The following is a 27703-nucleotide window of genomic DNA, read 5'->3' on the forward strand; positions in this document are numbered from 1 at the left end:
ATTATGATACTCGTTGGCCAATAAGAAAACAGAGCACTGCCTTTAATGTGCATGTCACTCTAGACTGGCGATTCTTTTTAATTTAAAATTTTTCTAATTTTTAATTTTAAATGTTATAACTTTAAAAAATGTTATAATTTTACTTAAACATTTTTTTTCATAAAAGAATTGAATCTGAATCTTGGGCCTACACCGGTTACGCTAGGCTCAGCTTGGCACTCCTGTGCTCCTGAAACCTTCGGGAGCTCCTGGCCTGTGTCACCTTGGCTCGATTCTGAGGCCAGTGTGACTGAAGCCAATGCCAACACAGTCTTCCAGGGGAGCTTGAAACACACATCCCTGGTTCTGAAGATTTAGAACAAGGCTGTGGTTGCTGTGTGGCCGAAGGGAGCAAACCCAGGAGATCACAGCTGGTGAATCAGAGCTGCTCTGGGCAATGTGCTGCCTGCGGCCACGCGGGACTCACACCCACCACGTTTCGGCAGAAGAGACTAGTAAAAGGGAAGGGATTGTTGTACTCTCTCATCTTCCCAGTACCAAGTCACAGGGACATTCAAAGGCTCCGGTCACAGTGGAATAGTTGTGGCCTGTATCAGGGTGCTGGCACCTTCCACCTACCTGCAGCTGCAGTCTTTACCGATTTGGATGCGGAAGTGTTGGCAGCATTCTTGGTGTCCTTGTCTTTCTCTTCCCCACGTGCAGCTTTGACCTCAGGAGTGGTAGTGGTTTTTGTTGCTTTTTCCACAGATTCCTTCTTCTTAGGAGAAGCCACTCTGGACACCTTATCTGAGGATTCTTTCAAGCCCGCTGGTTTTGGTGAAGCTGCAGAGGGCTTCGACTTCCCATCGCCCTTTTTGACAGGTGACGACGATTTGGTCTTTGTACCTGGCTTTTTGGTTTTGGTCTTCTCTTTCAGGTCTTTCTTCAGAGCTTTGCCCAGGTTCTGCTCAATGGCCAAGGCCTCCGGGTCCATCATGGACACGTCAGGGTGGCGTGGAGAAGGGCTGCGGTCCTGCATGGGAGCTGGAGGTGGGTCCATGTGTTTGTATGTGACGGTTTTGTCTGTGGGGATGGTTTCTGATTCATCTTCAGAGTCGATATTTGCATCAGCTGTGATGGAAGGGCACTCTTCGGTCTCCGGGGGGACATCAGAATCTGTCTGGGATGGAGCTGACTCGCTGACTGAGGTGGGAGGGGTTTCGTCACATTGTCGCCCCTGTGGCTTTCCTCCTGGAGGTGGTGGGGCTCCCCCCGCTTGGGTGAGGGGCTTCTCAGATTCTTCAATTGGCTCTTCGCTGGCAAACCACTCGAGAGGATTGGGATTAATGAAGGAGGGCGAAAGTTCCGTCTTGGGATGCTTGTATTCACAGGAGGACACAAGGCATAAGTCCACATCCTGGCGAGCCTCTGAGGGGGACTTCTTTTCTGCAGGGTAGCACTGGTCTGAAGTCTCATAGGAATACGTAGATGCTTGGGGGGTTCTGGTAATTTTCTCTGCCGTCTCATAACAGTACGTGGAAGCATCAGGGGCTCGGGTAGCTGTTGTAGGTGTCTCATAGGAGAAACTTTCAGACTCAGGGAAACTGGCAATTTTCTCAGTGGTCTTGTAAGAGTAGCTGGAATCCCCAAGTGTGTGGCCGCCATCTTCAGAGTCATCATAGCCATTGCTGATGTCATCCAGGAGCCTTCTAGACCGCTCACTCTTTTCATAGCTGTAACCGCTCCCTTCAGGGGACCGCATTGTCTTCTCACTTGTCTCATAGCTGTACTCGCCCTCTTCAGGGCTCCGGGTGGTCTTCTCAGCAATGTCATAGGCATAGCCACCATCTTCAGGGGTCTTGGTGGTTTTCTCAACGGTGTCATAAGAGTAGCTGCTGTCACACGGGGATTTTGTGGTTCTCTCTGTCTTCTCATAGTAATAGCCGCTCACGTCTGGGGGCCGGGTGGTTTTCTCATAAGACTCATAGTCGTAACCTTCTTCATCTGGGGACATGGCTGTTTTCTCGGGCTTTTGATAGGCATAGCTGAAGTCACCAGGTGTCTTCCCTCCACTGTCCTTCTCCACACCAGAGGAGGTCAAATCTCTGTTCAAGGCCAGTTGGTGTTGCATTGTATCAAATAACATCGAGGCACGGAAGCCATAGGGCTCTGCGGATGCTGCATCCAACGATGGAGGGGAGGAAGTGTGGCAAACTGCTATGTTCTCTTTGACAGCCGAGGTAGAATCTGAAAAGCTAGGTGAATATAAAGGAGAGGACTCTCTTGGGGTGAGTGGAGAAATATCAGATTTTGGTGAGAGCTTCTCTCCTTCTAGACTTTGTACTTTTTCTGAGGTGAGTGAGGCATATAAGGATATATCTCTGGGAGGAACGACGTCAGATAGGGTGTCTTCTTGGAGAGGAGACGCTATCTGAGAGGGAGTATGTGCTGAAGAGGTGGATGGGGAGGCCTCAACCTGAGACACTGAGATGAGCTCAGAAAGATCATTATCTTGGGTGTAGGATGGCTCCTCCATTGGTGGTATCTTATGTGATAAACTAGAGTCCTGCATGTCAGAAGGACTGTAATCCACTTCAGTGGGCCCATTTTCAGTGATGTGAAGCATACTTGCACCCACCGTAGGGTGATCTGGAGACTGTCGACTAAAGTCCATAGCAAGGGAATGCTCAGGGGATTCTTGGCCAAATTCAATAGACATTGAGGACTGTTCTGATCTGTGATCTTGGACTGGTGTCCTGGATTTGGCTGTTTTAGGGGAGAAATCTGGTGGAGAAATTGACATTGGTCTTGGACATTCTTCTTTAGATGGAGACATTTCTGTTTCCTGGAAAGTAGTAGGCGTTTGCACGACAGACACTGAAAGGGAATCATCTACTTCTGTGGAATGTGGGGAGCCAACTTCGGCGTGCAGAGAAGGAGACACGTCATCTGTTGTTGGCTCTGGAAATGAGCTTGTAGCCACGGAAGCTGTGGATACTGAGGCCACACCCTCCATATGAGAGTATGTGTCTTCTGCTACACCCTCATCAACAGGAGTAGCCGACTTGTCTGAGACAGTGCCTTCAGAAATGGACATCTTAGTGTCTTCCTTAAAAGATCCAAACTGACTGACATCTATTTGTGTAGGAGAAACATCTCCTCCTAACTTCCTTTCATCTAAAGTCAGTCCAGATTGAGAACTCATGGCTTCGACATCATCAGTTTTCTTTTCTTGACCAAAGTCTTCCTTTATTGGTATAAAGTCTGTGCTCTTCCCTTCCTCTTTGTCTTGGAAAAGACCAGCAGAAGTTATGTCAGAAACTGGACTTATTTCGTCTGGAGAGCCTTGTTTTCCATTCTTTCCTTCAAAGGGGCTTTCAGCACCTCTACCAGCAGCCTTGTCGTCAGCACTTAGAAAACCTTCATATGCAGACTCGGATCCAATTAGGGGAGGGCTCCGTAAAGGAGACAAAACTTTTTCAATAGGAGATTCCGAGTCAGGCACGGGTTCATCCATGGGGCTTATGGAAGCCCTTTCATTCTCATCTTTGGCATCACTGAATTCAAAACTCACTGGAACTGCTGGTGGTTTTTCAATTACTTCTGTGGGGAGGTGACCAGATTTCTCTTCAGTGGGAGACTGGTAATAAGGTGTGTGGCCAGCGCTGCCAGTTACAGACTGAGATGGAGACACGACTTCCAGGGTCTTATCCTCAGGACTAGCGCAATGTTCTTCAACTACTTCTTGGGTCACCTCAGGAGACGCTGGGGCTGCTTCTGCCTCTGCTGAGACTTGAATCTCATTGGGCATCAGAGAAAAGTTCACACTGCGTTCACCCAGGGGGGTCTTTTCTATGGGTGATGGAGGAGATGGGCTCAGGGATGGGCTCTTGGGTGGACTAAGTTTTTCATCAGAAACTGCTGAGATGGTGTCTTTGATCGTCAATGTGGCACTGGCTTTCAGGTCTTTCTCTTCAGAGTAGTAAGCATCACGCAGAGCAAATTTGCTAAATTTGTCTTCCTCCATGGATGACGGTGGTGAGATGGTGGAGGCTGACGCATTGTAGTCCTTCCCATCTGTGGCATCTGTTTTTGATCCTTCAGATAATCCATTGAGTGACGTAACAGCAGGTTTGCAGTATTCCTGTGAATACAGTGTAGACTCGTATTTGGTGATGTTTACAAATTCTTGAGATGGGGACTCTGTCTCTTCATTGTTGATCTCATCACTCATCACATCGCGAGGAGTAGACATCTCATCCATTGGGGTGGGCTCGCTGGATATCTCAATGGTAGACTGAGTGTAGCCAGAGGTGGCAGTGAATTCTTCAGGCTGGTCTTCTCGATTCTCCTCATCAGAAGCGGTGGCCTCACTCTCTGAGCCTCCAGGTAAAGTCTCATCATGAATTGAAGATGCAGGTTCTCGGGCAGGAGACTGGGCTCCTGGTTGCTTGATGGCTGTGGTAAGGAATCCATACTGATCCTCGACACCGCTAGCCTCCGCAGCCTTGTCAACCACGGCCATCACGTAATCTTCAGCTTCAGCTTTTTCGGGCTCATATTCTTCCTCTCTGGCATCCTCAGCTCTGTCCTCTTCATCAACCTCCTCCTCAGATAGTTCAGCTTCTCCTTTCTCCACTGCCTCATCCATGTCTTCTTCTGCTCTGTCATCTCCACTGGCCAGAGACCCCCTCTTCTCCTTGATATGCACATCTGCCTCAGCCTTGGCACTTTCCTCCTCCTCCACGAGGCTGTGCTTGGAAATGCTCACACACACATTTTCTTCAACGTCCTCTTCCGGCTCCTCGGCCTCCTCAGTTTCTGCCTTCTCCTCATAGTCTCCAGTCTCTGAGGATTCTTCAAAACCGGCTCCTTCATCTTCAAATTTTTCAATGTCGTCCACCCCCTGCTTCTCAACTGGCTCCAGCTCCTCGGGCGTTTGTTCACATTCGCCCTCCCCTTCGGTGGTGGTGATTCCCTCATCGGGAGACTCAGCGGGACCTTTGATGACTTCTGTCTCTTTCTGGATGACATAGGCTTCAACTGGCTCAGTATCCTTCAGTTTCTCCTCATCTTCGATCAGCTCCAGCTGAGGCTTCATGTCTTTTGCCACATCGACCTCTTCGGCCTTTAACTCTTCAAAGTCCTTGGTCAGATCCTCAGGGGATGACATAAGGGACCTCTCGGCCTCGAGTTCTTTGGCAGGGCCGGCGCTTGCTATTCCAGCTGCGGCCACCACAGCCGCAGCCGCGGCCACAGAGCCAATGGCTGCAGCCGCAGCCTCTGGTGTCTTGCCTTCCTTCTTAACGACTTTAATCTTCCCCTTCTCCTTTGGCTTCCCAGCAGCAACAGCATCTTTTTTAACTGCCTCTTCCTTCTTGGGTACTTTTGGTTTTAATGCAGCTGGTTTTTTGGCTTCAGATAGAGGAGTAGATGTTTTCTTTGTGTCTTTAGGAAGTTTCTTAATTTCTTTTTTGGGTTCCTTTTCTTCCTTTTTAATTTCCTTCTTCTCTTCCTTCTTCACCTCCTTCTTGGCTTCCTTCAGCGGGGTTTCTTTCTTAACCTCTTTCTTGGGTTCTTTTTTCTCTTCTTTCTTGATTTCTTTTTTCACTTCCTTTTTCACCTCTTCCTTTTTGGGTTTTTCTTCCTTCTTGACGGGTGTTTTGTCCTCCTTTTTAGCCACTTCTTTCTTTGGCTTCTCCTTCTCCTCTTTCTTTTCTTCAGATTTTGCCTTTGTTTCCTTTTTCACCGTCTTCTCCTTGGCGACTTTGGGTTTGACATCTGTGGCGGGCTTTTCAGCCACCTCAGCTTTCACGGGAGGCAGCTCTTCTTTGCTGGGGACCTCCTTTTCGGTCACTAGAGGTTTGGTCTCTGTTTTTACGGGCTTGTCTTTTTTCACTGTCACCTTTTCTTTGCTTTCAACTTTGGGCGCCTTTTCCACATGATTAGCTTTTGCAACATCGGGGGTCTCTTCCTTAGACTCCTTTCGGACAGATTTACTAGGAAGTGGCTTTGCAGCTGGCTTCAGACTTTCTCGGCTATCGGCTCTCTGTTTCAGTTTTACTTGTTTCACTGCTGAAGTCGCCACCTGGCCAGTTAGGTCCTTCTGGGTGGCCAGCGGCTGTTTCAGAAAGTCTAAATGTTTGAGCTTTTCCAGTCCTTCCAGGATATTGTATTGGGTGCTATTGCCAGGAAACAGGACCCGGATGATTTTCTCTGCAGGGTTTGCTGGATGCCACACGATCAAAGAGGAGACTGAGGTTAAGTAGGAAATTGGGATATCTATTTCTTGACCGTTAGGCAGGATTAGTTCAGCCTTGTCTTTGTTGGTGCCAGTCCACTGCTGCATGAAATACTGCATTTCCTTGCTGCTCTTGACTGGGTTAAGGACGTACATCTCAAGTTTACCAACTCCCATTTTTTGGAAAAGAATGACAGGATCAATGGTATTGCCTACACTTCTGAAAAGAGGTTCTGGCTTCATGGACAATTTATTTAGGTACTGGAGAGTGAAGCAAGCTTCTTCTATGCTTCTCTTCATCTTGATGTTTGGCTCTGGATTTTTCAGATTTTCAGGGACATTGAGAAATACAACTCCTAAGTCAGGGGAGATGAGGTTTTTCATCCAGTCACTATTTGTGGTGGAGCCCTGGGATTGTTCTTCCTCGAGCTCTGCAATTTTCCGCTGTAGCATGCTGTTTATTCCAGGCAAATTGTCATCCCCAATGTGGGTGAGTAGGATGGAGTCCACTCGGTCCAAGTGTCGGATGAGCTTCCAGAAGCAGGATTTCCTTTCCGATCCTCCGTTGATGAGCATATTGAATCCATTCACGGCAAACAATGCAGAATCGCCCCTCCCTCCTGGAAAAATGTAACAACAAGGCTTGGAGAGCTTTAGGAATCCGCCCGATGTGGGAGGTTCTAGGATATCAAAGGGAGATGGGACTTCCACTGATTCTGAGAGATACTCGGTAAACTCGGAAAGTCCTTCCATTTCTGGCAATATAGAAGCTGAGTTGAGTTTAATATTGATGAAGTCTTGGAGATTGTGTCTGTCGAGATTGGAGTTCTTCCAGTCCCCTTCTTCAGGACAGAACAGGGTTAAGCTGGCTTTGTTGGCAGGATGGGTGGTACTCAGTAATTCCCCAATCTAGGAGTTAAAAAAATAATAATAAAGGAAGAAAGAAAAGGCTTAAGTGACTGTCATCACTGATCCATCATCTCCATCCATTACTATGCATTACAGGATTATTGGGTGCACAAAGGGCTGATTTCAGAGATGCTAGTTGGGTAAAGGCAGAAATATTTCCATTCCGGTAGGTGAACAGCCTCCGTCCTGACCCCTCCTACTACTCCGTCCTATCTCAACCACCCCTCCCCACCGCCAGTACCTCCCCTGGGACCCCTCCGGCTTCTGTTCTTGCCCAGCAGGGGACCTCCAGACCTCTGCTCCGGCTCTAGGCCCAGTGACCATCTGAATGATGAGTGGCTGTGCCACAGCAGTTATGAAGCACTTTGGATATCACCCCTGGGTGCCTGCCCCATGCATGAATGCCCTTTACACAATCACAGAGGAAGCCTATGTGAGTCATTTCACCACTTATATAAAATGTTTTCCTTTACTCCACTGGGCTTGGCAAAAAGGCCTGACTGACACACTAAAGGAGTTTAGATTTAGTGCACCAGTTGTTGACTACTTTTAGAATTTGGTTAATACCAAAGAAAAAAGTTTGATGTGTTTTTCTTCCCCTTGGAGACAGGAAGTTCTAGATTGCATATCATTACAAAATATTACTGGTTCTGGCATCTTTAAAACATGAGTGGCTCATCCAGTGGGTTCTCTGCAAATACAAATACTCTGATTAAAGTCATGATGATTAAAGCAAATGGATAATTAATTATATGAGCAAGTGGCTAGATTTGTCCCCCATTGGCTCATGTTTAAATCCAAGGTGAGAAATTCTACTTTCTCATAACTCCTGCTTTTCTCAGGGCAACCTGGGTGTGAGTGGCTAAGACCAGATTTGGCTGCAAACTTTTTCAATGCATAGGATGGGACCATAGGATCGGAATGCAGAAGAGCAAATCGCGACCAAAACAGAGACCAGTGTTTAATGAAAGTGCTATTTTCTTTCTCACTCCATATTATGGCCATATATTTCATGGTCTTGGCTTAGTAAACACTGAGGGAGAATCGTGTCATCAACTCCAGTCTTCTATCAGTTGCAGCAAAGCTCATAAATCAGCCCAGAGTTTCAAGGGGAAAGAGCTCTGTGTCTTTGATGGTTAACGATGAAAGGGAAAGCAAAGACTTCACTTGGTCTAGGCATCCCTGAGCCAGCAGGTCTGAACTCTCACCTTCCAGTATTAGAATGGTTTCCTCTGTCTCACACCAACCTCCTGGACACTAACATTCCAAGGCAACTAGTGTGTGTGGTGTAGATGCGTAATTTATAGATGGATTTTCCTACATTAGATTGTAGTAACATCTCCACTTTTGTTTTGTTAAGTGTACTTATCCTACATTTTATGTGAAGGGTCACAAAATAGCAAAATAAGAAGTCTTTGACTTTGCCGTTTTCCTCAGACTTAACAATTTCCTATGAAAGGGAGAAGAATCAACTATTTTAGAAGGTAAGAAAACTGAAAAAGCACATCTGGGGCAGCCTCTGCTCAAATTATCTGCTGACCAAAGCAAACAGGAGCACCAAATAGGGTCTGTCGTCCAATAATTAGCATAGGCCCTCATCAGCATTACTATAGCACAATTAGGGCTCTCTCCATCCTCATTTTCACACCAAGTACATACACACTATTCATGCTTTATAATACACTTTAGAGGAGAAATCTAGGAAAACTCAAAATGCTGAGTCTTTAATAGTGAAATTTCAAAATTAAGTTTAGTTCATTTCAATTTTTAAAATTCCACCCTGAGGGCTGTGGCAACTAAGGGTATGAGCCAGCTGTGTGTAGAGGGGATTGAATCACCAAGTTCAAGGAGAAGGTTAAAAAAAAAAAAAAGAAGAACTTGAGGAATACCTCCCTACTTTGCACCTTGTCACTTCCAGCTGGGAAGTTTCTATGAAATAAAGGAAATGTGACCCCAAAAGAAAGCAAGTTTGCACAGAATTTTAAGGAAGTCAAGGGTACTGAAAACCAGCAGAGAGCCCGGTGAATAGAAAACTATGGAGTACAAGGGAAAGCAGAGAAAAAAGTCAGCACCACACAGGTTTCTTTCAGAAAGGGAAAATCTGGTCTCTGCAGAAGCCGCAGCGTACTGGGCATGATGAGGCAGGAATGCAGAGAGCAGAGCTACAGAGAGGCCTTCATGAAGGAGAGAGGGAATAGGAGGCATGATCGCCACAGTCTTGGAGCTACACAGTGGGAAAAAAAGCCCCTGCATCCCCAACCCCCCAGTTCCCCGGGCCAGCTTCCAGACCCGCGCACCAACACGCACGCTGGAGTGAGTGCCTCAGGCCAAAGACCAAGTCTGAAGAGCACCCACTCAATCTGTGCTTATGCAACGCACAGATGAGAGCAATGAGGAGGAGCCAACAATGTTAGCAGTGGCAAGGAAACTTGTGAGTACATCTCAGACTTGGAAACAGAGTCTTCCTCTAAAAGAGTTTGGAAATTATCCTCATAGTAAATGGTACTTAGTATAGACCATTGTCTATAAAGGTTCCTGAATAGGAGGAAACACACCCTCTGTATCTCTGTATCGTTATGTGTGTTTCCCTAATACATCATCAGCTCCAGAAATGTTCATTAAACTTGGCCAATTCAATATGTACTGTCCTCCTGGAGTGGCTGCTTTGGAAGTGACCATGAGCCTGCGAATACTTCTCAAGCACACTGATTGCTACCCTTCCCTTGTTCTTACGAATACAGATGAGAGACACGACTGGAAGAAATATTGCTTGGGGCAAAGATAGTCTTTTTTGTTAAAAATGTTAAAATTCTAATTAAATGCAGGCATACTGGAAGAGGAAGGAAGATATGGGAAATAAATGACTTTACTGCAGATAATGAAATAAGATTTGACTTTCTAAACCACAGCCTGCTCTAACTAGATTTCCTTTTTTGATTAGGTTAGTTGCTTGACTGATGCGGAAATACAGTGGACAGTGTATCTCTGGGTTTTAGCAAGACATTTAATAAGATCTCTGAACAGTGTGATAGCAGAATGAGGTGGATTCGTGGCCAGTCATATAAATCCTGTTGCTTAGTGTCATCCTGGACGGAAGTCTGTGATGGAATGCCTCAGGGCCCATTTATGTCCTGTGGAGCACTGACTTGGATAAAAATGGTAAAGACATGCTTATCAAATCTGTCGGTGGCATGAAAACGGGAGGCAGAGCAAAACGTGGGATGGCAGAATTAAAACATTCACGAAAGCTCTTGACATTGGGATGATGATGGCTAAATCAACTCTTAACAGGATGGCATACTAAAGGGATAAATGTAAGGTCCAATAAACCAGTGGGATAAAGCAAAGGATTGGGAGATGTGGCTTAACAACAGTATTCATGGAAAAGACTCAGGGATTTTAGTTGACAGGCAAATGGATTTATCATAAAGCTAAAGAAGCTTAAACTTCAAGGCTCCTCACTGGCATGGTCCCCTCCCAGAGCCCTGTACTTAACTGTGTACTGATAATTTTATTTTCTTTTTCTTAAAGTGAGCCCCCAATTTTTGTAAATTATAGCACTCCTCAAAGCCTGCATCCCCTCCCCACTGACATTTAATTATGGATGTTGATGGTCAAAAGTTACTTTTAGACTTTCTTAATAGAAGATTGTATTAAAAACTACAGAAGTCAGGTTAGAAGTCCTAACCTGGTTAGTGACTCCTGGAGTATGGTATCCCATATGAGTCATGACATTTTAAAGAAACTAGACCAAAACCAAACAGACAAACTGAAATTGCTGGCTCCTTGTCCTTGGACATAACCTCTAAATGCTAGACCTGAGCCCCTTGCTCTTCAATACACTTCTCTCTCTAGATCACTTCATCTGCTCCCACATGTTTCCAGCCCAGCTCTTGGTTCCTTGAGCCCTTGACTCATGTATCTAATTGTCTGATAACACCAAGGCACTAAAACATAGGCACTAAAACATGACCAAGACAGCTTCTCACTTTCTGCCATACCCATGTCATCCCTTTCCTGCCAACAGGTTTAAAGGAAAGTGACCAGAGAACATAAGGAACTTTTACTATCTTCTTTTACAAAGAACAGTGTGCAGAACTGGAAATAATTAATCTGAAGGAAAAACACAACTGGCAGTGTTGGTGAAGGGTATCTGAGATATCATCAAGTGGGAAAGGGAGCACATTCCTTCCTTAAAGATACAATGAGACAAAGAAGGAAAAACTTTCTAACAGAGAGACTGAAAACTGTCCCAGGAGATGTGATTTCATCATCCTCAGATTTCAGGAAGGAATGGGTTAGCCAGACGACTCTTCTATCTGTTAAGTTCTGGTTATGTAGTTGACCTCCAATGACTAAGACTCCCACAACCTGAAGCTCAAAATGTGTTGGTAATTGTACTTCTCAGTCCACTTATTTTTATCTATTTTTATTTTAAAAAATGCATCATTTTGTCTTTCCTAAATGGTGTTTCTGGTTTCCCTGGAGTGTCTAGCATATATCAAGGACTGGATAAAAGGAACAAAACTAAACACCAATGACCTTTAAGGTCCCTTTGTTACTGAGTCATTCTGTATTCAAACCCTTTCTCCAAGACCACAGTAGGCAATCATGGCTCTAAAAGGCTGGTGACCATTGGTCTAGTCCAGTGATTTCCAATCATGCAGGCTGAACTCTTGTAACCTTGGAGGTAGGCAGATGACAAACTCTGGAGAAAGAGGGACAAAAGCCTTCATTCGTTTTGAAGTGGTAAAGATGGTACCCGCTGTGAGTGCACCCTGGGGCCCCTTCCTGCTGTGGGGAGCCAGGGCTATCTGCCTCAGGACCCAGCTGACATCACACCTTCTAAAAGTGGGGGCTTTAAACGCTAAGTGAAATGTTTCTTTTCCCTGTTTTTTATTCCCCCCAGTGGGTGGAGAGTGAAACACTGTTAAGTCACCTAGCCAGAGTTTTCCCAAAGCCTCCACGCAAGCCAAACAAAGCTGGGAGGTTTATTTACAGCTCTCGCCAGCGATGACAGGTATAGAGACCTCTCTGTGAAGCCCAGGGCTAAGGAAGCTTAAATGCAGAAAGACAGATGGCCCTTTGCCACTCGGGAGGCTGAGAGGCCACCAACTCAGGAAGTTCTCAGGGCTTCAAGTGGACATGGAGACTCCTCCTATGCACGCATCCCTCAACCCCTCCACGTAGAAACCTGTAATCCGCCGTGGGCAGGCCCCAACACGCCAAGCTGATGGCCCTGAATAGTCTAACTACTAAACAAATAAACAAAATGAAAGAGGCATGTTGTTTTGGAAAGGGAATTTTCTCAGCCAGGATAGATTCTCAAGCAGAAATAACCAAATTAGACTCTTCAATCTGATTTTACCAAATACCACTAATGTCATATAATATTCAACACCTCACATGTATCATCAGTGAATAAGATATGTTCATTAGAAATAGTAATGACCCAGATTCAATCCAGCTACTTTAACCATTTTTTCTGGGGGGCATGGATGTGTTCCATTTTCCTACCTGCCGCCCTTTCTTGAGCCTTCTCTTTGTTGGGCTGTTCAAGCAGCCCAAGTTCAAACATCAGGACCAGGCATTAACAGTAAGAGCAGTCAGAAATAATTAGACCAGGAAAAGTAAGTACAAATACTGAAAGAGGGGCGCCTGGGTGGCTCAGCCGTTGAGCGTCTGCCTTCGGCTCAGGTCATGATCCCAGGGTCCTGGGATCGAGTCCCGCATCGGGTTCCTTGCTTGGCAGGAAGCCTGCTTCTCCCTCTCCCACTCCCCCTGCTTGTGTTCCCTCTCTCACTGTCTCTCTCTCTCTCTGCCAAAAAATAAATAAAAATCTTTAAAAAAAAACAAACAAACAAATACTGAAAGAGATCAGGGCAGTTCAATCCTACCAAAAGACCAAGACATCGTTGGAGTACTCTTTCAGAAAAGAGGACACCTGGGTTTTCTTCTGGGCTCTGTCATTTCAAGTCTCTCCATTATTTTTGCCATCTCTAAAATACTGACTGTTCCAATCCCCGTCTACCTCCATCTCCGGCACAACAAGAATGGTTCAAGTTCATTATAGATGGCTGCCCCGAATTCTTTTGGTGATGAGTCGTAGAACTACAGTATGTTGGATCGTGCAGTTGTGCTTATTTCAAAGGAGGTGTGACATTCCCTCCCCTTCCCCTAACCCCATCCCATGCTTTCAAAGTGGAGCCTCAGGCTACAACCATAACCAAGCAGCTGTAAAGCTTAGCTATTTCCAGACAGGAGCCCACCTCTTGATCAGTGAAAATCTCTATGAAGTTCTGGAAGGAGAAAGAGCCGGACTGGAGAATGAGCTCTCCGGTATTTTCAAAGCACTGCCCGGTCAGCACGAGCAGCTTGTGTCGGGCAGCGTCCGTGATCATCAAGCGCACCTGAAACAAAGCACAGGGGGCAGAACATGAGCCACGTGCAACACTGCCTGCCATCCCACTCGCAGGACAGGGCTGGCCCTTGTAGGGCTTGACACCCATCACCAACCAAACTCATTCATTTCCCCCGGGGAGGTAGACAGAGCCAACAACTGTGTGGTCATCTGGTCAACTGGCCTATGAATGCCATCTTCCATGTTCGAGACAGCCAAACCAGTAGTGGTGATTGACCTTCTCCCCCTAGTCCCCTTGTCTTTTGCACAGCAGTCTCCACAGCTGTGTCTGCTAGCAGCGCACGCTCTGTGAGACTTAGGGATGTCTCACAGGCTGAGTCACCAAGTACAGTCCAGCTCCCCTGACTGCTGCCTCAGGAAGCACAGGTTTCCAACGAGGGTCCCTAGTCAGCCCCTCCCTTACAGGACCCCTTTCCTTCCAAGCCATCCAGCAATTGCTCAGCTCCAAACGCCGTCTCCAGTGGGATCAGCAAGGTGCCTGACATTGAACAGAAACAAAAGGCTGCCCCAAATGGGAATCTTTTTCTTTTTTTTTTCCCAAGTGGGAATCTTTTAAATAGAATTGTAAATGGTTTTCACGAAAGAACTCTCTGTTCTTTAAGTGGCAGGAAGCCAGCCTGTCCTTCAGCAGAAACACTGCTCCAAGCACCAAGGTATTCGTTCTGAGCACAGTTTAGTTCAGCACAAATTCACTGCCAGGCATCATGCTAGACACCAAGGGAGGGATACAAAAGTAAACAGGACATGACGCATGGCCCCCAAGAACCTCGAGTTCTAATCAAGGAAACACACATAGACCGAAATAATTGTTCCAGCCCCTTCTGCTCCACAGCAAGCCTGGATTCCTTCAGGAAATTCTTTATTTTTCCTTTTGCATTTCAAGTTGTCTTTACTTCCTGATTCTGTTAATCACAGTGAGACTGCTAGCCCCCCATTTGCCTCAGCCTTGTGGCTTCATGGATTGTCAAAGAGGTCCTGCTGATCTGGGGCAGATGGAAGTGGGATCACAACAGGCTACACAATGACGGCCAAAAAGTGGAAGCGACCCAGTGTCCATCAACTGATGAATGGATAAACAAACTGTGGTGCATCCACACAATGGAATAGTATTCAGTCATAAAAAAGGAATGAAGTACTGATGCATGCTACAGGGTGGATGACTCTTGAAAACATCATGCTGAGTGAACTAAGCCAGACACAAAAACCACCTAGAGTATGATTCTGTTATCCAAAATACTCAGAATAGGCAAATCCACAGAGGCAAAAGGTAGATTAGAAGTTGCCAGCAACTGGGAGGAATGGGGAGTGTTGGCTAACGGCTTGGGGTTTTTAAGGGTGGTGGACATGTTTTGGAACAGAGAGTGATGATAGGCACACAACTTTGTGCATATACTAAAAACCAATGAATTACACACTTTAAAAGATGGATTTTATGGTATGTGAATTGTATCTCAATTTTAGAAAGAGGCTCAAAGCATGCGCAGAGGAGATGTTGTAGATAATGAAGGCCCCCCAGGGACTGTGGCAACGTTAATGTCCAAGAAGCACTCAATCTCAAAGGTGCTAACCTGCAACAAAAGAAGAGGAAAACGGAGCTACAGCAATTCCTCCTGCCTGGGGGGCCAGGGATTCTTGGCTTCAGCCAAGCTCTTATCTAACTGTAGTCTCTAAAATACCCAGTTATTCTTTTTTGGCAATAATTTCAAATGACAGTAATAATAATATTAATAAGAACAACCAACATTTATATTTCAGTGGTTCCACGCTATGTGCTGTTTTAAGCATTTGACACTTCTAATCACATTAGAAGCACTGTTGTGATCTCCATGTCACAAAGGTAGAAATGGGGACAAAAAGACCATAAATAATTTGCCCCAGGCTACCAGCTAAAAAGTGGCAGAATCCAGGGAGTCTAGGACCCAAGGCCATGCTCCTGATCGCCAGGCTAGCCTGCCTTTCAGTGGGGATTACAGGGGGTAAGCCAAATGGCTCTGAAGGGAGCTTGCCTCTACAATACCATTTTTCTCCAAATTTGTGTCCTAAATGTCCTGGCCTGAGGGCTTGTAGTCTATTTCCCCTGCTACATCCCAGCCAGACACCACCCAGCAGCACACCCTCCATAAATACCCAAGATTTCAGATTCCCTTGCCTGTATAAAATATCAATCACAGTTCTGCCTAGCATCTTCCACTTTGTCCTTACCGGGAAGGGCAGTCTGGGGTGGCACTAAGGTAGAGAACCGGCCGCTGATTGGAGGTAAGGGTGTGTCCCTGGATCCAGAACTTCTCTCTCCATGTCCTTCTCCTGCCCCACCAGGCCTGCCCCTGCCCTCCCAGTCAGGCGGTCTCCGTCCACTGTGTGACACCGCGGGGCCAGATGCTTACCTCAGTGCTGACTGCTTCATCTGAGGGGTTGATCAGGACCACTGTTTCTAAAACGTCACTTCGGTGATGAAGGATCTTTTGTCCTGTGGACACAAAAACACAGACAAAAAAGGGAGACCTTTAGCTTTTCCCGACTGACACTGGCCCACTGGCTTCAGGGACAGCAGAGCTCCCCCGCCCTGATGGGCACACAGCATGGGGCTTCTCCACGCTATCTTGGGAAACACAATCAGTGTTGTGAAATGAGAGCGCAGAGCCTGCAGGTTCCTCCCGGAGCGGGGTCCGGGTGTCCGGGGCTCCTCATGCTCTCACAGTGCGTGAGTTTTCAGGCCTGCTCACCAGGCGGCCTCTCTGCGCGCGTTAATGGCAGTTTTCATCTGAGACGAGGGGTGGATGCCAGGAAAACTCAACGGGGCTCTTGACATTTCCTTTCTCATGGTAATCGGGGATGTTTCCCCGCATCAGCCTTTCTTCTGGTGAGAATGGTGCTGAGATTAATTAGGAGCTTGATTGTGAAATGAATGACATCCAGAAAGCCTGGCTAACAATTACCCAACAACCAGAATGGCTGTCTGAGGCGGGCTTACAGTCTGCTGGAGTATTTGTTAATTAATTCACTTGCTCAGAGAAAAGTGGAGAAGCTGTGAGCAAATGAAGAGTGGAGAACAACTCTCCCGCCGGACAGAGTGGCCAAATTGCCCGTAAAGACAAGCGAAGTTGATGCAGGGAAAAAAGCAAGGTGTTGTGGGGGCGAAGGAGTGTGTCTAAGGAGGGCTGCAATCCTGCAGGGCCTTTGGCTCCACATCCCTGATTTCCCACACCTTCAAGTAAAACGTTTTAGGGGCATCTGAGTGGCTGAAATCACCCCCAGACGAAGTAGACTGAGGCCTGTGGATGACCTACGTAAACTCCCCTTCCTTGGACAATTAGACGAAAAATGACTGGGTGCATGAGGGGCCAGAGTGGGCAAGATATGCTCGGCCAGTTCAGGGGGAAGAGAGAAGTGGGCTATTTCCCAGACGCGTGGAGGGGAGACACGTGGTCAGAGGGGACAAGAACATGTCTGCTGCTTGGAAGTACAGGGAAACTCGGGCGACAAGACAAAAATGGAACAGGATCTGAGGAGAGGAATACCAGAGGACAGAATGACCTTTCCAGGAAAATAGCTGCCAGTTCTTCAAAAAGCTAAAACAGAATTACTATATGGCCTAGCACTTCCACTCCTCGGTAGATTGAAAGCAGGGACTTGACCAGATGCTTGTAAGCCAAGGTCCACCATAGCGTTACTACAATAGCTAAAAGGAGGAGACGACCCAAATATCCACCGATGGATGATGGGATAAACAAAATAGGGTATAGCCACACAATGGAATATTCCCCGGGCATAAAAAGGAATGGAGTTCTGATACGTGCAACAACATGTGTGAACCTTGAAAAAAGGATGCTGAGTGAAATAAGCCTACACCAAAGAACACATACTGTATGACTCCACTGACATTAAATATCTAGAATAGGCTCATTCATAGAGTCAGAGAGCAGATCAGAGGTTACCAGAGGCCGAGGGAGAGGGGCTGGGATGTTACTACTTACTGGGCAGACTTCCTGTTGGGGGTGAAGGAAAAGTTGTAGAGATAGAGGTCATGTTGTATAACATTATAAATGCAACTAGTACCACTGAACTGTACATTTAAAAAGGGTTAAAATGGCAAATTTTGTGTTTTGTATATATTTTACCAGAGTTTAAACAAGATTAATAGTATAGTATACCCCAAACTGTTGAACAATACACTCTCGATGGATGAACTGTATATGTGAATTTTATCTCAAGAACCAGTCTAGGGGGGGCGCCTGGGTGGCTCAGATGGTTAAGCGTCTGCCTTCGGCCCAGGTCATGATCCCAGGGTCCTGGGATCAAGCCCCACATCAGGCTCCTGGCTCAGCGGGGAGCCTGCTTCTCCCTCTCCCTCTGCCTTTCTCCCTGCTCATGCTCTCTCTCTGTCTCTCTCTCTCTCTGTGTGTCTCTTTGTCTCAAATGAATAAAATCTTTAAAAAAATACATTAAAAAAAAAAAGAACCAGTCTAGGGGACACAGGGCTTTTTCCCTTTATATCAGGAAGGACCAGAAGTACCACAGAAACAATATGCTGAAATACCACCACCACATCATCAAGCCCATTCTCCTCCACTGTCTGATCTTTCCCAAGAGCTAATATTTACCCTATATCAGAAATGGAAGAAGCCCACACTAAACTATAATGATGTCAGGCACTGTTCTGAGCACCTCACCAGTATGAAGTCATTGAATCTCCTAAAGAGCTCTGTGACAGAGGTACTGTGTTGTCCTCTCTTACTGTGGAGGACAATGAAGTCTGCAAAAGGGAACTAACTAGCTCAAGGTCACGCAACTAGGGAGTGTTCGAGTCAGGACTTGGACCCTGTGCACCTGGCCCCACAGCCCCCAGCTACATTGCTCTGCAGGGCTAGTTGCTGGGACTAGGGTTTGGAAAAACGGGCATGGCAGACAATCAATGCCAAGGGAGAGCTAGGGAAAAATCCAAAGGCATAGCAGCAGGGATGTGCTCAAAGAAGCAAGAAGCCAGAAAGCATTACAAGAATATGGGCAAAAAGCAAAAGAAGTCAAAGGTGGCAGAAAACCCACACAATAGAGGGTGAAATTAAGAATTTACTCCAAATGCCTGAAAATGAAGAAACTCCAAAACAGAACAATGTCACAGAGCTTAAGCCAACAAAGGACTGAGCTTCCAGAAAAATAATTCAACTAAGCCATGAGAGAGAACGTTTATTTATATGAATACCAAAATCTATACTTTGTTGGGCATCGTTTTTTGGCATGGTTGGTTTTGCTTTTGACAACCGTATGCATTTAAAGCTAAAGCAAAAGAGCATCAAACTGAGTAAGTAAATGATAAAATGACAATCAGCAAAACACAGGAAACCATCCCCTTTCTCGGTCCTTTCGTCAGTGGCCTCCTTGAAACAAAGACTGTTCGGGAGGTTCACTAGCACTAAGATGACACGAAATGGAGCAAAACTTAAGCCAAGGAGAAATGAATGGTCATTTCCTTGATGGTACTTTGGGTGTGGCTCTATGCTGTAGGAACCCACAAAAGCAGACTTGAGCAAGGTAGGCGCAAGTGGCTCCCTCCGCAAGAGGTGGTAAAGGAATCAGAGCCCTTCCTTCCCCACGTGATCGACGCAGCGCCAGACCCTGCTAACCCCAGCTTCCAAATGCACCTCTAAGCAACCAGCCCAGTGCAGCCCGAGCTCTGCCTGCCCAAGCAGGCCCTTCCCCAGACACGTAGCAAGGACAGTGCCACCCAGGCACTCCCTGGCGGGGGGCTTCTTACCATCCACGAGAAACTCCCTTCCTCTTTGGCTTCATCCCTTGCAGACACGACAAATGCCACGTGACCACTGCCGTATACCTCTCCTCCCTCCAAGTCAATTTTCAGACCTGTTTGCTCAGGAATTCAACGAACGATGTTCCTTCTGTCCATCTTTGGACACACTGAGAGCGGTGACACAGCCGTGCACCACGATGCCATGGCCGCTCCTTCAACAAAAGCCTTTTTATAGGATTGGATTTAAATGAAGGAGGAGATTTAAAGAGAGAGAGAGAAGCTTCAAGCTCTTGTCACAGCCGGGCTGTTGGACAGATTCTTTCCCTGGACGATGTAACTAGGGGCTGGGGCGTCCTGGCATCTGGCAAGCGCAGGGGCGCCCCCGCCCCGGCACCCCGGGGGGAACGCCAGCTCTCCGGGCCCGCAGGCGGCTCTGGGCTCTGGCGGCTGGGACACTTGCAAAGTTGCATATTTGGGGAATGTTTCACACTGGGAAACAGGCCAGGCATTCTGAAGGGGAGGCCACCACCCTCGCCTGCAAAGGCCTCATTCAGTTGCTTCAGAAAAGAAGTTCCCAGGAAAGAAAGACAACCCGGTTGCAGCCTTTCTCTCTCCCATTATAGTCTGCATTCTCCAGAAACCGCTCACAGCGAAACCATTAGGCAGCCCCGATGAATAGGTAACTCCACTCAGCACTGGTCAGAGGGAAGCAAAAAGGAGGGGCTTGAGATGGAATGATTGTGTCACTCTGACTGCTTTGATAAGAAAAAGTCTTTTGACAGCTTCCCCACAAAACTCAGTGTAATTGTGAAGGCTCAATCCTGGGGTGAGTGGGGCAGGGACTGTTGTGTGACAAAAAAAGAAGTCTGTTCCACCTTAGATTCAAAAGAGGATGGTCCGGGGGAACCCCTGAAGCAGCAGGGTCCTTGCAGACAATGAGACCTCTGTCTGTACGCTCCCAAAGGCTATCTTTGAGACTCAAATAAGCCTGTATTTTTCAGTTATTGCTGGGACTTTTTTTTTTTTTTTCCAGTTATTCCAAGTCTGACAGATTATTTCAATCTATGTGTCTTTTAGGATTGGGCTGTTTCAGTGGTTTATGGTGTACTCTAATCCAGATGACTCTCAAATCTCTGAAAGCAAAATGTTATTTTCTAGGTATATAATTGGTTGGAGAAGAGACCCCACAGAGCTTAATATCCATCTAAACACACAGACACGCACACACACAGGCTCTTTCCTGGTTTTTGAAGAGGATGACATGACTGAATTCAATGACATCCACTACTGAGGCACAGCCATCACCAGTCCCCATAAAACTCAGAACCTTCTCTCCTGCATGCAGCTGACCCTTCTTTCCCACACATATCCCACACATCGTGCCAGAACACAGCGGCGTAGGACGTGATGCCATCACGGCTGGGGCCAGAGCAAGACCCCCAACGGTCCCAGCCCAGACAGGCAGCTGCTTAATGAAACAGCCCAGCTCAAGGGAGAGAATGCCAGAGCCAAAGTTCAAGAAGCACTAAGAGATGGGAGAAGCCCTTCATGAAAACGCTAGTGATGCTGAACCCTTTTAGATCACCTGTAAGAGGGCAAACGCTTGGTATGTCTTGAGAATAAACATTTCATTTCCATTTCCACGGATGATCACAATCCAGAACTTGATTTCCACAACTTCCTTCTCCTGGAAAATGAACACTTTGCACACATAATCTAGAAATGGAAATCAAAGAATAAAGAAAGCCTCGATATCTATTCAGTACGGAAGGATGAAGATGAGGGGGATCCTGAATCACTGATATAGATGCACCAGTGACCGGGGTGGAGAGTCAGGGCCAAGGGCTCGGTGCCCGCCTACCTCCACCCCTTGCTGCCCCAGCTCCTACTGCTGCCCAGTCTTCACCCACTCGCTCCTCCTGCCCCTTCCCCAGGTGAAAACCAGAATGGATTCTTTATGGACACAGAATTTGATATAGTCATTCAGCACTAGAAAAACTTCCAATGTGAAGAAGCAGAAACTTAGAGAGGGTTAAAGAAGATTGTAGAATCAGAAAGGGAAAGCTTGAGGGGAAGGACTGGGATTATTTAGCTAAAAGTAAGAGGTGGGAGATCAAGAAAAGTCCACAAGCACAGAAAGTCTTGATGTTAAAGTCTGTTTTCGTTGGAGGGGGAAAAGAAAGAAGGGAAGGAGGGAAGCAGGGAGGGAGGAAGGAAAGAAAAAATAAAAGCAATGAGTTCTCCAACTATACCTCCTCACCCAAGTGGATTTTCGAAAAGGAAACCTCTCGCCTCCAACCCCCACATCCAAAAAACACTCCCCAGGGTAAAGTTTAGCTAAATAGATGAAATCAAGAAATGAAAGGTACTCAGTGCAGGAACTAAAAAATTATTTACCAATGGGTCTGCCTATAGCTTTTAATAACAGCTTTTCATTTGGAAGAATATCCAGGCCTCCTTTCTGCAGGAATCCACATAATAACACAAAGCAAATATGCTAAGAGATGGGGGAAGTTTGAGGAGAAACAGAGCTGGTATGGAAGGAGAGGAGACGCCTGCATCAGCAAAATTCTTGTGAATCTTCTGTCCTTCTCTATCCCTTACAACTAACCCCGGCTCCAACCGGGCCTGGTGGGAAGACAGCTCCTAGGCTCTCCCTTCCCAGAGGGAGGCAAGGGAAGAGCAAGTCAGGAAGCCTCCAAGTAGCAGAGAAACCCGTTCCCAGCAGCCTCTATTGGTTCTCCCTGTGTTCCCTCTATCCCATCCCATCATTTCTAAGCAAGAAAAACAGAAAGAGACAAAAGGTGCCCATGTGGTCACAGTGCTTCTTCGAGGCCACAAGCAGCCATATCTTTCCCAGATGCCCCAGCATGAGGGTTCAGGGGCGGATGCAGGAGAGTGCAGGAGCCTGTCCTAACAGAAGCCTCCCCCTCGTTGCCTGGAAAGAGAAAGAAATCCCCTCAGGAGGGAGAACATGCCCAGGAGGCAGGCTAGACAGCTCAGCTCCCCGCTCCTGCCACTGAGGTGCCCTCAGAGAAACAGAGGTGCTGGGAGGCTCGGTACCTCCTGATTACAGGGTCCCACAGTGTCACCACAGACCACAGAAAGCCAGCCATCACCAGAAGCCTACCCGGCTTCCCTCCCCAGGGAAGCCAAACTCCTAACGCTGGAAGGAGTCTGATTCCCCAGGGGCCCTCACACCTCAAAATCAACTTGTTCATCCTTCACTTTTGTCAGCTCACATAGCTGTCAGCCTCATCCACCTTCCCGACCCACCTTTGTGCAAAAGAAAGGTTTTCAAGTTGTGATGCTTAGGACTCTCCATTGTAAGAGGTGAGCATGCAGCCTGGGGGAGCCACTGGGCAGCCAGGGCCCGCTGACTCCCGTGCCGCTCGGCAGGCACGCCCGCCTCCCACTCGCACCCCGAGACTCACTCCCTCTTTGTTTCAGCTGCACAATTAGAGCCCAGTTCTCTCCCACCTTTCCCTGATTTTCCTGGAAATGGCGTTTCTTCCCTATTGGGAATAAGCTTGTTTGTTTCTGCTTGTGTTTCCTCTCTGATGTGTGTTCCTGCATGTCACATTGCTCTCCAAATGTTCGGTGTGTGTTTTTTTTAAGAGAACAAGAACTTGAATTCCATTATAAATAAGTTCAGGAGATTTCATAAATGATTTTTTTAATTTAAATAAGTTGATCATTGCTTGGGAATTAGACAGCTTTTTGAAGATTTTACCTTTGACATCTTTTGTGTAGCACAGAATTTAGTTATTACAGAACCTGAGTCTATACAGATTTTTCTCTACATTTCCTGGACTTAACTCTTTTTCTTTCTTGTTGCCATTTGGTTTAGTTTTTCATGTGTTTGCCAGTCCTTCCACCCCATCCTTCTCCTGGGTTCTGTGCTGTCTTCTACTCTATGTTTCCCTGACCATTAGACACCTAGATAAGCAAATAACCCAAACCGCCTGGACCGCCGAGGCTTTCTTCTCCTCCTAACCATGTTCCCTGCACGCAGATGCAGACTGAGCCTTGGCGACAGGGAGGCAGGCCTTGCTCCTGGTGGCAGAGGGAGGCTCATCTTGCATTTCACATGCCCTCCTGTTCCAACGGCTGGGGGACTGCTCACACTGGGCACAGACCTGGTGGGGGAATGGGACGCCAGGCAGCAACAGGTCTCATCCCTTTTGCAGGGTTCTCATTGTACCCTCTTTCTCAATCCTCTTTACAGGGTCATTCTCCTTAATCCCATTCTCCTCGGGTCTCCTCTTCCCTCTACTCTCTCCCCCTTTTCTAAAGGCCTCAAGGTAGAGGAATGAGAATCCAGGCTACCAAGGGTTAGAAGTGGGAGACAGTGGAAGAAAGTTGTCTCTTTTTTCTTTTTCCCTATTTTATCTCCTAGCTGAAAGAAGTAGAAAGAAATACCATGGACGATGTTGATGAAGATCTGGCTCCCAAGGAGAAACAGCAACACCAATGTGGGCCCCTGCTAAGGGCAAGAAGACAACCTGAAAGTTGTTTCATCGACAAGGTACAGATTTTAGAAGGTTACAGATGGGGGGGGTGGGTAACACCTAGCAAAGGGGTATGTATTACCTCTCAGGGGAGCCAACTCCAGCTGTCATCAAAAACAGAGATCCACACCTGTCTAGTACTTTACCATTACAGAGCACCTTCCTCTGGGTTTGTGCACTGAAACCTTGAGGATGGCATTCCAAATCTATGAACCGGGTCTCCTGGGCCACAGCCAAGGTGGGAGGTCCCAATGCCCTGTTCCCTAAATAAAATGTGTTATAGACAAAGAAAAATACTTATGCTCCTCATGCACAAGAAAGAAATGCCTTCTGCCTTTAAGATTCGAGGAGTCCAGCAGCCAAGGGGAGAACCTCCTACCCATGAGCCTGTGAGAACCTGTCACTTGTATGGCATAAAAAATCAGAATTTCCTCATCTCACAGAATGGGGGGACCCAAAGGAGCTCCGGTGACAGTTCTGTGCCCCCCACTATCTTTAAAAAAAAAAAAAGACGGGCCTTGGGGGTGAACAGTGACCTGTCCTAGTGAGCAACTGTTGTTTTTTGTACGACTGCCAAGGCAGTTCCTATGCCTACTGCAGACAGTTCTATTTGGGAACAGGTGCTGAACTACTAACTGCACCACCTTTCGTTTGTGATGCACTTCATGGTTTATGAAATCTTTTTACTTGCATGTTACCTCAGTGTATCACAAAGATTGTTATTATTATTCTTTTTTTTACAGATAGGGATAAAATAAACTGTTAAATTGGGTTTTCAGTCTAGCCCATCTGACTCCTGATCTCTACTCTTGCCACTGCCCCTCAATGATTCTCAGATTGTTCTAGGTCCCTACTTTTTAAAAATAAGATTTGCCTGAGATACATTTTCCTTAGTGTATTATAGAGTACTCCCTGCATTCTGGATATAGGTTTGGGAATTCTTTCTGCTTTGGGGGATAACTGCCGTATGCCAGATACCCTGCCAACCATCCGGTTAAACCATGAGATGGCCAATCTCGCCGACATGTCAACTCAAAAATGGCACTTTCCTTTGGTTCAACAATTAGACCTCACCTTCTTGAGATCAGAGTAGGTTTTGGAGGTTGTTTTTTAATCTTACTGGTCTTCTCCTGGCCTTTTAAGAGATACTGTATTCCCTGTTTACTAAGAAAGTGTGAATTATTTAGAGGACACAGTTTAATTTTAGAGATTAATTCAGGCAAATTCAGTGCTACCTTCATAAACTAGCATTGAGATTAAAACATGGACGGGATGCCAGCCCTTTCCTGAAATGAAGACAGTTTAGTGGGGATGCTTGGAGTTTTGACAGTGTCTCATTTGGAAAGCTTAAGTCAGAAGTAGTGTCCGATACACCACAGGAGCTCAATCAATATTTGATAAGGGAATGAATAATAAAAATGGCTAAGATATATTGAATGCCTGCCCTGGGTCAGCCACTGATCTAAGTTCTTTGTGTAGGGTTATTGCATTAAATCTGCACATTAACCCTCTGAATGCCCTATTCTCATTTTATAGATGAGGAAAATGAGACATTGGGCAGTTCAGCAACAGCCCTAGGGAATAAATAGTGAAACTAGGATGGTCACTGTCCAGAGCCAGGCTCTTAGCTAATAAAACATTTTATTTTATTTTATTTTATTTTATTTATTTATTTTTTTATTTTACTTTGTTTTATTTTTTAAAGGTCTTATTTCTAAGTAATCTCTACACCTAACGTGGGGCTCAAACTCAAAACCCCATGACCAAGAGTCACGTGCTCCACTAACTGAGCCAGCCAGGCGCCCCCCAAAAAGACATTTTAAAGGGGTGAAGGAAGACAGAAAACGGTTTGATTTGGGGTCTGTTGAGTTTGAGGTTCCTATGGGAGATCCAGGTGGTTCTACCCAACGAGCAGGCAGAAATGTGGATTTGAGGCTGAGGCAACAGGTTGGACCAGAACTGGGAGGCATCAGTGTATTTTTAGGTGATGCTCTTGGAGAATGAAGAGAGGCTTTTGCTGAGAACAGTCTGGGGAAATGCCACTATTTAAAGTCTGGGGAAAAGCAGCAAGATGGTATCTTCTCTGCTCACCTTCACCCCAGCCCGAGGTGACCTGTAACTGCACTGCCTTCTTGATGTGCAAACTTAATCCACCTCCACAGAGAGGAGAGATGAGGCTGAATATTCCAAAGACCTTAAATACTCCAATAATAACTCGTATGTGCTTTTCAAATTCAACCTGGGGACAGGGTGGTTCCCGCTCCTCTTGGTGGGCATAGAGGCGGGAAGAATTTATCACAAGAACTTTCTCCAACTAAACCCTTCACCTGTCACCTCTCCTCCCTCAACCAAACCCAAACCTTACCCTTTAGCAGTAAAATATTGATTAGAAGAGCAAAAGGAGCAGTTACGTGAACTAATTCAGTATCCCTTAAGAACATCATACACGGGGGTGCCTGGGTGGCTCAGTTGGTTAAGCAGCTGCCTTCGGCTCAGGTCATGATCCTGGAGTCCCGGGATCAAGTCCCGCATCGGGCTCCTTGCTCAGCGAGGAGTCTGCTTCTCCCTCTGACCCTCCCCCTCTCATGCTCTCTCTCTCTCTCATTCTCTCTCTCTCAAATAAATAAATAAAATCTTTAAAAAAAAAAAGAACATCATACACGGAGTTTGCCTTCTTACTGCCTTTCATACCATTTCTTATTTTTAGAGGGGAAAAGGGTATGGAATCCAGCTTGCTGCTGACTCAGGCCTAATGAGGTGTCATACATTGATGAGTAGAATGCAGGACCGTGACTTTCAAGTCAGCCACTGGGTTTTTTTCATTGCCCCTAATAGCATTTAATTTCAATGAGTTATACTATTAAAAGTTTGCATGAAATAAACCAGTAATTTACAATGCTGATGTATTCATTTAATTTACACTAAGTAATTGAAATTTTCAGTATATCAGATACTCATGCTAATTGGTCACTGCATTTATTTTTTACCCCAGTGGGACAGGTGGCTGAAAGGTTGCTTTAAATGAAGGGTGTTGTTTGAGGACACCATTTACTATGTCTTAAAGTAAGGCCTTGTGCCTACTTAAATCTAATCAATTCCTTACAGATCCAGTTCACATTTTATTTCCTCTGGAAATATCTCCTGTCCCCTTCAACAACTGGAGTTGTCTCTTCCCTCAAAATTCTGATGGTGGTTAACGGTCCTTGTATCATACAACTCAATTAGAGGAAGTGTATAAAAATTTACATGAGCCATTGCTTCCAACTAAATGAGAATGTCTTAGTTAACAAAACGCTCTCACATACTTGTGAAAATCATGGGCAATACCTCATTTGGACTTCCTGTGAAGTTGGCAATTTCCATGTAAATCTCACAAAACCCAGATTGGGCATTCCACCTATAGGCATTCGGTGTTGATGGTCTTTTGCAAAACAGGACAACTGAAAATATAGATAGCCATAGTTGCACACACCACCCATGCAATCTCTGAATAGGATTTAACATAATCACGTGGATTGAAATTCAGGCTTTAGAAAAAGGAGTAAATCAAGTGATATACTTTTCAGGACCTGGAAAATGTACCCCTGAGTCATCATTAGCAGAAAGCTCACCGCCATATATAAATAAAAAGGAAGCACTGCCTAGCTCTTTTTATGTGATTAGGGCCCCAAAATGTCCCAAAGTGTCAAAGTTGTTGTTTTCACAAGTACACTGAATTCTGCCTCTGGTCGCAGCCTCTCCTTATGATTCCTAAAAGAATTAAGATAGGGCATCATTAGGAAGATTTCGTTTCGATTTTATATTCAACTACAGGTCTTCACAAGGTCACTGCCAATGGGGTGCTGGCACATGTCCCCATACCACAACTGACCTTCTCTGGAAGACTGTAGCTGAAC

At 46.1% G+C, this 27703-nt stretch overlaps 1 protein-coding gene across 2 annotated transcripts in view; it reads right to left on the reverse strand.

Annotated features, from left to right (window-relative positions):
• Window positions 1–27703, reverse strand: part of MAP1B (microtubule associated protein 1B) — a 92568-nt gene that overhangs the window by 8504 nt on the left and 56361 nt on the right. The window contains exons 1-4 of one of the 2 annotated variants that reach the window (XM_081826766.1): window positions 19303–19659; window positions 15935–16017; window positions 13399–13539; window positions 619–7129 (exon numbers count right to left, since the gene is read on the reverse strand). In XM_081826766.1, coding sequence (XP_081682892.1) covers window positions 619–7129; window positions 13399–13530 — 6643 coding nt within the window. In that variant the 5' untranslated portion in view covers window positions 13531–13539; window positions 15935–16017; window positions 19303–19659. Of the gene's footprint in view, window positions 1–618; window positions 7130–13398; window positions 13540–15934; window positions 16018–19302; window positions 19660–27703 lie in introns of those variants that run through there. The other variant, XM_081826765.1, reaches the window with a different exon arrangement.

Source organism: Leptonychotes weddellii, chromosome 7, assembly GCF_054177405.1.
Source record: "Leptonychotes weddellii isolate Sample4059 chromosome 7, ASM5417740v2, whole genome shotgun sequence".
In the NCBI taxonomy this organism is placed as follows: domain Eukaryota; kingdom Metazoa; phylum Chordata; class Mammalia; order Carnivora; family Phocidae; genus Leptonychotes; species Leptonychotes weddellii.